Source organism: Procambarus clarkii, chromosome 4 (assembly GCF_040958095.1).
Source record: "Procambarus clarkii isolate CNS0578487 chromosome 4, FALCON_Pclarkii_2.0, whole genome shotgun sequence".
NCBI lineage: Eukaryota > Metazoa > Arthropoda > Malacostraca > Decapoda > Cambaridae > Procambarus > Procambarus clarkii.
In genome coordinates this window covers 40,872,857-40,885,442 of record NC_091153.1, presented here as the reverse complement: position 1 = coordinate 40,885,442, position 12,586 = coordinate 40,872,857, and the positions used below count along the sequence as shown (strand labels likewise).

The following is a 12,586-nucleotide window of genomic DNA, read 5'->3' as shown; positions in this document are numbered from 1 at the left end:
GTAAGGACAGCCTCCAACGACCCCGGCCAGACTGGTGAGCACTGGTCACAAAGACCCAATCAAGAGACGAAGCTGCAATGAACACATCGAGCGTGGGAAGATGAATGCACCATGGCACCAAACCCCAAAAACCCGAAGAGAAAGCATGCGAAGCAGCAACTGACACAAGGTCATTGGGGAATGAACCCAGCAATTGGGAAAGTAGTGAAAGAAACCACTCCAAAGATTCCAAAACAGCCTTCGAAGCCAAACCCAGCCCAGTGGATAAACCAGCAAGGCAAAGTTCAGGCTCCCGCACAGCTGCTCCAGCAACCTCCGAGGGACCCGGGTCCTCATCAAAAACAGCTGAAGGTGGGACTGCAACCAGAGCAAAGCTGCAGGAGGGAGAGAAACAGACACAGTCCGAGAACCCCACACTAGGCCCAGCCAAGCCCAAACCAAGGACGGAAACCAACTGAGACTTCAGAAAAGTTACTAGGAACCCAAATTGGGCAAGCTGGGAAAGAACCAGAACCCTGGCAAGCAGACAGGCAGGGAGCCCACACCAACCAGTCATCAAGACAGGCTGCCAGCCAGGAAGACACTGGAACCTCAAAATGCACTGGATTAGTGTAAGAGGAACCGAACTCAAACAAAACCGGATCCAACACAGAGGCGTAAACCGGGTCTCGCAGAAGGTACGTGCCAAGGGCCTCCCGAACCTCCACAAGGGAAAGCCGAGAGGAAGAAAAACGCCAAAAAGACAAATCCGAGAAACCCGAGGGCACCTAGAAATGAACCTTGGAGGGGGGGGGAGGGTAGCCCTACCTACCACATTTGCCAGCAGATAACACGCACAATGTTAAAGAAAATGTTTTATTTTTTTCTATCGGATAAAAAAAAATTGCCCCATGGCAAAAACGGCCATAATACGGACAGGATACCGAGGGCCGCAGGCTTGGGAGCCAGACAAGCAAACAGTGCAAGGTTGCCAGCCACAAAAATTGGTGCCCATAATAAAATAAAGAAAACAAACCAATGATCACAGTCTGTGAACACAAGACTGGGATAATAGTATTCAGACGGTATTCAGTATTCAGACGATCTAAGAGGAGGGTCAGATCAGCGGTTCAGCAGATCAGAACCGCTGATTAATAAGTGTATGATGAACCAAACGAAAAAGTTGTCACATTAATACATATTGTTTTTTCCAGGACAAAACATCCAAGCAAAAGGCAGATGCGCCCGACTAGACAGTGCATAACTCACGCTGGCAAATACGGTAAAACTAATTTAGAAAGGGAAGGAGGGGACGAAAACCTTTTTTCCTACAGCAACAACCCCTGTCCTGAAGGCACAAGGGTCCCAAGCAGGGGCAAAAAGTAACCCAAGCGATCCAAGTGGACTCACCTCGAACCCTGGGAACCCATGACACAGGCCTCGGGGTAGAGCCCTCTTCCACGCCTCCCTTGAAGAAAAGGCAGCATCCTGGGAAAAAGCTTCCAAGAAGAGAGTCTGCTGGGTTGACCCCGAAGCCTCGGCGGGAAAACGGATTCAACCACCATCGTACTCTAATTGGAAGGGGCAGCCCCTGAAGCCACCCGAGCTAAACCCCGCCCCGATTCAGAAACCCTCAGACATTTAGGAGTCAGAAGCAAGGAAGGGAGAGGAGGTAAGGGCTGAGGAGCAGGGTGAACCACGCCCACCTGGGAAGGAAGCGGAGCCACAAATGGAACCAAGGTCAAAGCAACCAACGCCCCCAAATCCTGATCCCTAAAACCCAAGCAGGGCAGCTCCAGGGCCTCCAATCAGGCAACCAACCTGGCCCATTGCAAGAAGAAGAATCAATCATGCAATGCAGCAGCCACATGATTCCTGAGATTAACAGACAGAGAATGAGTAAATGGAAGCACAAATGGGGAACAAGTGCTGCAAGACTCCGGGTCGCAGGTGTCACCGACCCAACAGGCAGCATGACGGAAGAAGTATGGATGATCGTCACCCTGACGATCAGGGGCAACAAGCAACCTTCAACTTCACACAAGGCGAGAGTGGATTGGGAAGAAGCATCCATGTACCACAGCCCACAGGGGTTTCCAGGGCCCGTAGGGTAAATTATCCCTACAGGAAGCCCAGGCACTGGGGCCTGCTAAGCCAGTAAAATCCTTGTCTAGTAGCAGACAAATTGACTACCAGTAGCAGCTGTGAACCCTCGGGGGCAACAGAGGAAAACCTCCAACACTACCTAGGCTAGCCTAATAAGAGGCCAGGAAGACCTCCACTGTCCACAAAAGACAAAAACACAAGAAATGGAAACTAAAAGCCCCAATGAAACACAACAAGCAAACTGGCAGCCAGAGAGAAGCATCAGCCGCCGTCTTGTAGTAAGGTGGGCTGCATCAGCCACAGTGCACCCACACCCAGCAAATAACACTTCCCCACTGAGGACAATACGGAAAGCCCAAAACCCCCGATGTACCCCAAGGGCGAAGACAACGCCAAGCGATAAAATCCTCAAATGGGAGCGAGTCCCGAATGCCCCAGGGAAGATAGCCCTGAAACGCAATGGTTAGTAATTACGGAGCACCTAAGGAAAATCACCTTAGGCGCATGTTGCTCCACATACAGTAAGACACCTGGCCACACCACACCACACACACACACACTGCTGGTACAGTCACACAGGGACAGGAACGTGAGGCCAGAAACAGGAACGTGAGGTCAGAAACAGGAACGTGAGGCCAGAGGTGACCAAGCTAACCCTAGCACATCAGTTCAAAAACTGGGGGGAGGGCTGCAGGCTCCCTCTCCTCCCCATTAGGGGGGGGGGGGTGTAGGTAGCGCTAACAAGCGGGAGTGCTAGTTGGATTAAGTATTGCTTGTTTGTTTTCTTTCCGGGGGAGTTCTTCTGCTATGTTCAGACACTGGTTGCAATTTTCACCAGACAGTGGTCTGTTTTGTTTCGCCTACCTTTCTGGGTCCTTCCCCAGTTGATGGGGAACAAACTAACATAGCATATATCAGTTCAGATAGCTTCAGGGAGCCGACAGGGCTCCCCACAGAAAATTCAACTTCTACATGGCAAGCAGCAGTAAACAACCCAACCCATACAAATGAAATTAAATGAAAGTGACAACATTTTGGTCCCTTTCGTTTCATTTTATATGCAAGGCTTTGGTCATTTGTTTCAGCCACATTATTATGACCTATATACCTATACCCCTGCAAGCACCTGTGTACTAATTCCCAACACTATAAATAATTTTTTAAGATTTTAAAAAATACACCAATAACTTACTGTTGTACTGTATTTTGTACTACACGATGATTAAGCAATGTATTCTGGTATAACCAGCATACAACAAAGTATCTATATACATCTTCATAAAATACCTTGTTGGTCAGCCAAAGAAGAGATTCCAATAGAAGAAGAAGGCCATAATGAGCAAAATATATTGTAGAAGCTGCGGCAACTCTCTCTCCATTTCTGTAACAGCAATGTCATGAGTCAGTAGAGTGCCTTGGGGGATGTGTTTGCAACATTGTAATGGATACCTTCTTATTGGTCCAACAATTAAGTTACATAGACAAAATGAGAATATGCCATTTTACCGTTTTGGCCTCATGAAAACTAGCACCAAAACATTGGGCTACGTTATTTGACAATGACTTGGAATGCAGCTTTTTTCATTCAAATTCTTACATTTTTACTGTAAAATTACCAGGGTTACATTAGGTATTTAAAATGTAATAATGTAAAGACTTTTTAAAAGACCTAAACATTGTCTCTTAAATTTGTGGAAAACCAATCATGGGCAATAAGTAACAATACTGACTCATTTCATTGCATGTTACCGTGAGCACTGATGCTATACTACTCTCCTACCAAAATCTACTAAATCTATTCAGTGACAAGCCAGAACATGCACTGGAGAACAAACAAGTCATAACCTGCCAAATAAAAACAGATAGAACCAAATTCCATTATTATTATTAACCAGATATACATGTAACTAATAACGGGTCACTTACATGATTTATTATGATTCATTAAGATGCAACTGATTTATTAGCAAATTACACACAGAAATTACAATAGCGTGATGTATGAACAAATCCACAAGGGCTGTGACGAGGATTCGAACCTGCATCCGAGAGCATCCCAGACGCTGCCTTAATCGAGTGAGCTATGACATGGTCAAAAAGAGTTGAAACCAAAGTTATACTGAACTTACTGGATCCTGCAGCCTCTCCGAGACTGCCTGGTTTGTGTCTCGGAGAGGCTGTAGAATCCAGTAAGTTCAGTAAAACTTCGGTTTCAACTCATTTGACCATGTCGTAGCTCAGTCGATTAAGGCAGCGTCTGAGATGCTCTCGGACGCAGGTTCGAATCTTCGTCACAGTCCTTGTGGATTTGTTCATTAGCAAATTGTTTTCACAATATCCAACTCATCAGTCAGCAGCAACAGTTACCTACAGCACCACCACTACTTTAATGCAAAGACAGCCTGCTGACAAGAAACCCAGCAGTGAAAGTAATGAAACACCAATTTCTGGAGGAGCTCTGGTAGCTATCTTTATTAGATTGTTTCATACTAAAAGGTCATATTAGCCATGGATAGTTCTGATTGATCTATTGGGGACCAGAGCCAGAACCTGGCCCTCTTCACAGATGTGCGCAGAGAGCAGCTGACAATCCTCCGCCTCACCAGAAAAAGCCTCCAGGAAATCGAAGCATTTTCATAGACAACTGGAGGATTCACAGAAAATGAAACCTTGAAAACTGGCACACAGCTACCAGAAATGAGTCGCACGGAACAAGGGATTCACCGAAATAAGTTCAAAACTCATTAGTACTGATTACCATCACACAGTCAAAAGACCAGGATGGCTCAGGAGTAGCACGAGTAGGCTGGACGTGGAAGAATGTGGGAGACAATTTGCTGAATGGCACAGTGGAGGTGTTGACACCAAATGTGATCAAGCCTGATCAACCACAAGAAAATTTGAAAGACAAAGTCATCACCTATCAACAAGCACCAGGTTATGATACAAGAATAGTTCACAGCAGGCAAACTATGGAAGGAAAAAGGAAACTGTCCTGGAATCCAAACCGACCCCATCAACTGTTAACACTGAATTGGCAAGAGCTGCAATTTCAGGAAGTTGATTACTAGCCCAAAATGTTCCACACAAAATCGTGATCCCTGACCAGCAGAAATAACAAACAACTGTGAGCTCACTCAGGTCATCAATCCCAATGAGTGGAAGCTCCGGAAGAACTACCATTATCAACCGGTGAACATCTTGGGCTCCAGGTTGAGTCCGAAGGAAAGAAAGAGCCCTGAAGTGGTAGGCCAAGTACCCTTACCAATCATTGAACTATGGATGAAAGGGAATATGCCAGTAAGCATCCAAAGGGTCTACGGAAACAAGCCAATTAATGCTACCTGATGAATCATGGCCACGAGTGATCATGCTGATTCTTGTACAAATAAAGTATTGACCTGTGAGAGATCAAGGATTGACTGGGCATTAAAAAAATTATTTGCAGTCAAGAACAGAATAGAGGAGACCAGCAGAGACCAGATGGTCTCATCATAGACCACCTGGCCAAGTTATCACTGATGTAGATGCAAATAAGTTGAGTAAAGTGTTGGGCAGGTTGAAGGGACACGGCAGTAACAGGAGACTTTGCACGGCAAGACTTTCAGACAACTTGAAAAGCATAAGTATCTTTGATCTCACAACATGCTGGAGGGCAAGCAGACATCCTCTCACCACACCATCACTGGAACTTACGATGAAATATGTGCCGGGAAGTACAATACAGACAGTAACAATCAACAGTACATACAAGACACTCCCACTAAAGAATATGACCCAATGAGCCCCGACCACTACCCTTTTTCAGTAAATTGAAAATCTCAAACATGATACTGTACTTACAAGAACGAGTGGTAAGGGCTTCAAATAAAATAAAATGGTCTCTCACCACTCAAAAGGGACCAAGTCAAATCTACGGAATGGGCCAATACGACCTTTCGACACATGAAAGAGCCTGAATAAAATGCCACCACCTCCTCCCGAAGGAGACAGACGTACATCTTGGGCAAGGCAGCCCATGTAAGAACTGCAGGAATAAGGCCTCTGCCCCTGGAGTTGACCCCTACAATGCCACATCTGCATGGATTAGATCTGAGAGCCCCTCCATGAGGATCCAAATACGCAACACCACCGCCAAGTGCAGGGGAAGGGACACCAAATGGGACACCAAAGAAGGGACACACATACACACACACACACACACACATAGGTTCGAAAGGTTTGAACCTTTGGGTTCGAACCTATCCAACCTTTAAAGGTTGGATAGGTTCGAAATTACAAGAGATGAGGTCAAGAAGCACCTATTGGAGCTGGATGTGAGAAAAGCTGTTGGGCCGGATGGAATCTCGCCATGGGTATTGAAAGAGTGTACAGGAGCACTTTGCTTACCACTCTCCATAGTGTATAGTAGGTCACTGGAAACGGGGGACCTACCAGAAATATGGAAGACTGCTAATGTAGTACCAATATACAAAAAGGGTGATAGACAAGAGGCACTGAACTACAGACCAGTGTCCTTAACTTGTATACCATGCAAGGTGATGGAGAAGATTGTGAGAAAAACCTAGTAACACATCTGGAGAGAAGAGACTTCGTGATAACCCATCAACATGGGTTCAGGGAGGGTAAATCTTGCCTTACAGGCTTGATAGAATTCTACGATCAGGTGACAAAGATTAAACAAGAAAGAGAAGGGTGGGCAGACTGCATTTTTTTGGACTGTCGGAAAGCCTTTGACACAGTACCCCATAAAAGGTTGATGCATAAGCTGGAGAAACAGGCAGGAGTAACTGGTAGGGCGCTCCAGTGGATAAGGGAGTACCTAAACAATAGGAAGCAGAGAGGTACAGTGAGGGGTGAGACCTCAGACTGGCATGAAGTCACCAGTGGAGTCCCACAGGGCTCTGTACTTGGACCTATCTTGAGGTTATCTTGAGATGATTTCGGGGCTTTTTTTTTTTTAGTGTCCCCGCGGCCCGGTCCTCGACCAGGCCTCCACCCCCAGGAAGCAGCCTGTGACAGCTGACTAACTCCCAGGTACCTATTTACTGCTAGGTAACAGGGGCATTCAGGGTGAAAGAAACTTTGCCCATTTGTTTCTGCCTCGTGCGGGAATCGAACCCGCGCCACAGAATTACGAGTGCTGCGCGCTATCCACCAGGCTACGAGGCCCCTCTCCTGTTTCTGATATACGTAAATGATCTCCCAGAGGGTATAGACTCATTCCTCTCAATGTTTGCTGACGACGCCAAAATTATGAGAAGGATTAAGACAGAGGAGGACAGCTTGAGGCTTCAAGAAGACCTGGACAAGCTGCAGGAATGGTCGAACAAATGGCTGTTAGAGTTTAACCCAAGCAAATGTAATGTATTGAAGATAGGGGTAGGAAGCAGGAGACCAGATACAAGGTACCATTTGGGAGATGAAATACTTCAAGAGTCAGAGAGAGAGAAAGACCTGGGGGTTGATATCACGCCAGACCTGTCCCCTGAAGCTCATATCAAGAGGATAACAGCAGCAGCATATGCCAGGTTGGCTAACATAAGAACGGCCTTTAGAAACTTGTGTAAGGAATCTTTCAGAACATTATATACCACATATGTCAGACCAATCCTGGAGTATGTGGCTCCAGCATGGAGTCCATATCTAGTCAAGCATAAGACTAAAATGGAAAGGTTCAAAGGGTTTCCACCAGACTAGTACCCGAGCTGAGAGGTATGAGCTATGAGGAGAGACTACGGGAATTAAACCTCACTTCGTTGGAAGACAGAAGAGTTAAGGGGGACATGATCACCACATTCAAGATTCTCAAGGGAATCGACAGGGTTGATAAAGACAGGCTGTTTAACACAAGGGGCACACGCACTAGGGGACACAGGTGGAAACTGAGTGCCCAAATGAGCCACAGAGATATTAGAAAGAACTTTTTTAGTGTCAGAGTGGTTTACAAATGGAATGCATTAGGAAGTGATGTGGTGGAGGCTGACTCCATACACAGTTTCAAGTGTAGATATGATAGAGCCCAATAGGCTCAGGAACCTGTACACCTGTTGATTGACAGTTGAGAGGCGGGACCAAAGAGCCAGAGCTCAACCCCCGCAAGCACAACTAGGCGAGTACAACTAGGTGAGTACACACACACACACAAGGGAAGGAACATGAGGCACAGATTTAGTCCTGATGGAGGCCATGAACTCTTCCAATTCTGGATCCTGAACACCATGGGGGCTAGCACCAGGCATCCAGTCAATCAATATGCCACAAATACCTTCACAAGCAAACCTCACTTGCAAAGCGGCAGCTGCCTGAAAAGCCTCCAGTTGGGAGGTGAAATCTGTTACCACAGTGAGAACAAACCTCACAGACCTAACAGGTATCATGGCAGGGACAGAAAGAATCATCATCATCTGGTAGCATAGATGATGAGTGCCCCTCAAACTCTCACTTGGCAAAGTCAGGCTCAAATGGCCAGCCCATAACAGACCACGGCACAGACCTACAGCCCATTCCGAGGGCCTGAAGATGGTTAACCAAGGAGAGATTCCCAGTCACTGGGGTCACTTGCAAGAACAACAGTCACCATCTGCAGCTAAAACAAGAAGGCAATGATAGGCAACCATAACTGACGTATAAACAAGCACTGCAAACCCCAGTGCACCTAAACACTGCCAGCAAGGGCCCAAACAGAGGAACTGAAGATCCCTGATTAGTCCAAGGCGAGGCTCTCCTACTTGGTGGTCAGGCCTATCAGAGACAAAGTCCAAAACATAACAAAGACAGTAATTTTACTGTGCAAGAGCAGCTTTAATTGACACCAAGGGAAGAAAGTTCATGCAGACCAAAATGAAAGAGGAGCAAGCGCACACAACAAGCCAGAATGAAAACACAAGTGGAGCTAATACTAAAATACCGGAAAATACATAAATCAAATGGCCCCCGCAGGACAACAGAGTCCAAGGATGGCCAACACTTAGTAGGTCAGTTTAGCATGGAGCAGAGGAGCTTTCTTTCTCACTATATGATAGACCAGAACACTGAAACTCAAAACTCTTCTTTATCAGCAACAGAACTGATCAGGGAAGTCAGCTGGGGGCTGGGCCAGGCTGCCTTGTGGTATTTGGTACCAACAAGTTTCAAACTATTTTAAGTGAATCTCTCATTCTGGTTGGATCATTTGCAGAGTTGTTTGGTGTTTCTGAAGCTTCATTTTTCTGTGAGCCCTCTAGTTGTCTGTAAATCTTCGCCAACTTTCTGGAGGCTTTTCCCAGTGGGGTGGCAGATTGTCACCCATTCCCAGCATCTCTGAAGGGACCAGGGGCCAGATTCACGAAGCAGTAATGCAAGTACTTACAAACGTGTACATCTTTTCTCCATCTTTGACAGCTTTGGTTACATTTATTAATTAATTTACAAGCATGAAAACTTCCCAATCAACTGTTGTAATTGTTATAAACAGCCTCCTGCTGCTTCGGAGCTCATTAATTGTTTAATACAGTAATTGTAAACAAAGCCGCCAAAGATTGAGAAAAGATGTACGGGTTCGTAACTGCTTCGTTAATCTGGCCCCAGATTCTGGCTCGGGTTCCCAGTAAGCCAAACTGATGTGTCCTTCTAGTATGGCACAATCTCAACAAGATAGCTTCAGTGACACACCGGGACATTCCCTCCAGAAAACAAGGCAGAAAATTGGTAAACCCGTGTGCTGCACGAATCATATACAACTGCTCAACAGTATTTTGGATTATCCCTTCTCATTTTAGATGGAGATGGGGCAGAGGGGGTTTAATGAACGCTCACTCACCTGGAGGTACTGCGCCGCCACCTCCCCAGTTGTTGAATGTAGTAAAAATCCCAAAAGGAAATGCACCAATACCAAAATGAAACTGGAACCCCCCAGCATCGCCAAAGCCAAATCCGGGCATAAATCCATTCTGTGGTTCAGGTTCTGTGCGTTGTCCAGGAGGTCGAGGTGGTAGCTTATTTCTGCAATGGGTTAAACAATATTTGCTACTGCCATCATGCACAGCTATTCTCTCCTCCCCCCCCCCCCAATTAAATGGATCACATCTAACATTATTTTATTTCAACAGCATATTTAATGTCATTTGATTTCAGTATCAAAGATACAGTGTTCTAGCAACATGTAAATTGTTTGATGTAGTTTACAGACATGCTGACATCAGTAGAATATACACGAGAAAATTGTTACTTCTTACTGATAAAGAAAATATGTGAAAATAATAATAGTTTGAACCTCCCCCCCCAGAAAAGAGGAAAAATGGCTAAAAGAAGACACATGAGGAATATATATATAAATACAGTATATAGAAATGTACAGTTATCAGCCACATGATAACATGCCTGTATTTCAGCACCTTGGTACCCTGTTGATGCATATATGGGTAGACGTATATTACACTATGCATTTCCTGGTTGTGCCCTCACTGGTATTGCTGGTTATTGCTATTTTGAAATGTTTGCCCCCATTGTCAGGGATGGGGGCCTGTTAGGCCAAACAAGGTCCCCTTAGGGTAGACACTGACCTTCCCCCCCAGGATACAACCCACAACAGTTCCCTAACTCAGAAAGGTCAAGGCCATAAGACCAGAAGACAAATGCAAGGAGTCCAGACAAGCAGGGAAAGACAACCAAAAACCCACAGTACGCAACGTGGGGCATGGCACATAGCTCACACCAACCCAAACTCCCGAAGCTCACAAAAGGAGAAGCATCCTTGTGTCAAAGTTAATTAAGCCTAAAACCAGAAAAGAAATCTACATGGCTGGAAGAACAACAGCTGGATATACTGTATACATGCAAATATATACAGTATAGTGGAACCTCGGTTTTCGAATGCCCCTGGTTTCAAATTTTCGGTTCTCGAGCCCAATTTCTTTGAGAAATTTGACTCGGTACTCGAAGTTTGCCCTGGTGCTCGAGTTTGTTGATACACGTATGGGCCGACCGACCACATGGCATGATTCAGTTTACCAGTGTCTCCCGCCTAGTGACCACCACTCTTGAATTCTTTGTGAAGAATTTAATTGTTTTTGTGCTTTTATGATTTCTGAACATAAACGTTTTTATTATATATCACATCATGGGTTCCAAGAAAGTCAGTGGTAATGTTCAGCCTAAGAAAATAGTTGTGAGGATCTATCTTGAGGTTATCTTGAGATGATTTCGGGGATTTTTAGTGTCCCCGCGGCCCGGTCTTCGACCAGGCCTCCACCCCCAGGAAGCAGCCCATGACAGCTGACTAACACCCAGGTACCTATTTACTGCTAGGTAACAGGGGCATAGGGTGAAAGAAACTCTGCCCATTGTTTCTCGCCGGCGCCTGGGATCGAACCCAGGACCACAGGATCACAAGTCCAGCGTGCTGTCCGCTCAGCCGACCGGCTCCCTTTTGGGAGCCTTTTGGATGACGATAGAGGAAAAACAAGAGATCATTCATAGTGAGACAATGTGATGTCTCACTACAAAATGTAGGGAAAACAAGTGTCTATAGACACATTCTTAGTAAGACAAGCAAGCAGTGAGCCACAACCAGGTCCTAGTGGTATGCAGGTAAAATGTAAGAGAGAGAATACCCCACAAATGTCAATACTGCTGTTATAATGGAAGGGGACTCCCCTTCCAAACACTAACACCTCTCCTCCTCCCCCTCTTCCTCACTGTCTTCGATACGTCAACAAGAGTCCTCAATAAAGGTAAGATACCTATGAGTATTATTCTGTATAAAATGTATTTTTTAGTTAATATTTTTGGGGGTGTGGAATGGATTAATTCAATTTACATAATTTCTTATAGGAAAATTCGTTTTGGTTTTCAAATTTTTGGTTTTCGAATCGTCTCTGGGAACAGATTAAATTTGAAAACTGAGGTATCATTGTACATACCAAGCACAAAGAGCTTGTCTTCAATACAATGCCAACACCCAAAAAGCAGCAGAGTGACATGGAACGTTGTAAAAGACATTCGCCTCCACACCATCAAACTCGTTGCCTAGTAGGCCACATCAGGCATACCACATCCTACCATAGAAGAGTAAAGGCACAGAGCACTTGGCTCTGAGAAAACACCCCCCAAAGGGCACTCTGACCTTGGAAACCCCCCCAAGGGCACTCGGCCTTGGGACCCCAGACACTCGGTCTTGATAATACCCACTCTCGACCCAAGCACTCGGCCCCAGGAATCATCACATATATAGTCTGGGAACTATCGGCACTGTCCAAAGCCAGGGCAAGAACCTAGTATCAGGAAAAGGAAACACAACCCCAGATAAAACAAAAATCGAGCATTGAGGATCATAAAATGGCTCCTTCCGATGGGTTCCATTGGCAAGTACTCGAACTACTTCCCTGGTTAGCTACAAAGCTAAGCACCCTATCAGGCCTTTTGAATCACAAGTGAGTACCAGAGAGCAGGAACAGAATCTGGGTTCCTCATAAGAGGCAAGGGAGTTTGGGAATACTAGATCAGCCCAAGACAAAACAAA

General features: G+C 45.6%; 1 protein-coding gene across 9 annotated transcripts in view; it reads right to left on the bottom strand.

Moving 5' to 3' along the window:
* Positions 1 to 12,586, bottom strand: part of LOC123750627 (E3 ubiquitin-protein ligase RNF185) — a 46,556-nt gene that overhangs the window by 20,951 nt on the left and 13,019 nt on the right. For 7 of the 9 annotated variants that reach the window (XR_011230009.1, XR_011230010.1, XR_011230008.1 and 4 more), the window contains one exon: positions 9,887 to 10,068. Coding sequence is in view for 4 of the 9 variants with exons in the window: in XM_045732736.2 (XP_045588692.1) it covers positions 9,887 to 10,068 (182 nt within the window). In the remaining 5 variants the exon portion in view is untranslated. Of the gene's footprint in view, positions 1 to 3,372; positions 3,467 to 9,886; positions 10,069 to 12,586 lie in introns of all 9 variants that reach the window. The other 2 variants (XM_069333684.1, XM_045732744.2) reach the window with 1 other exon arrangement.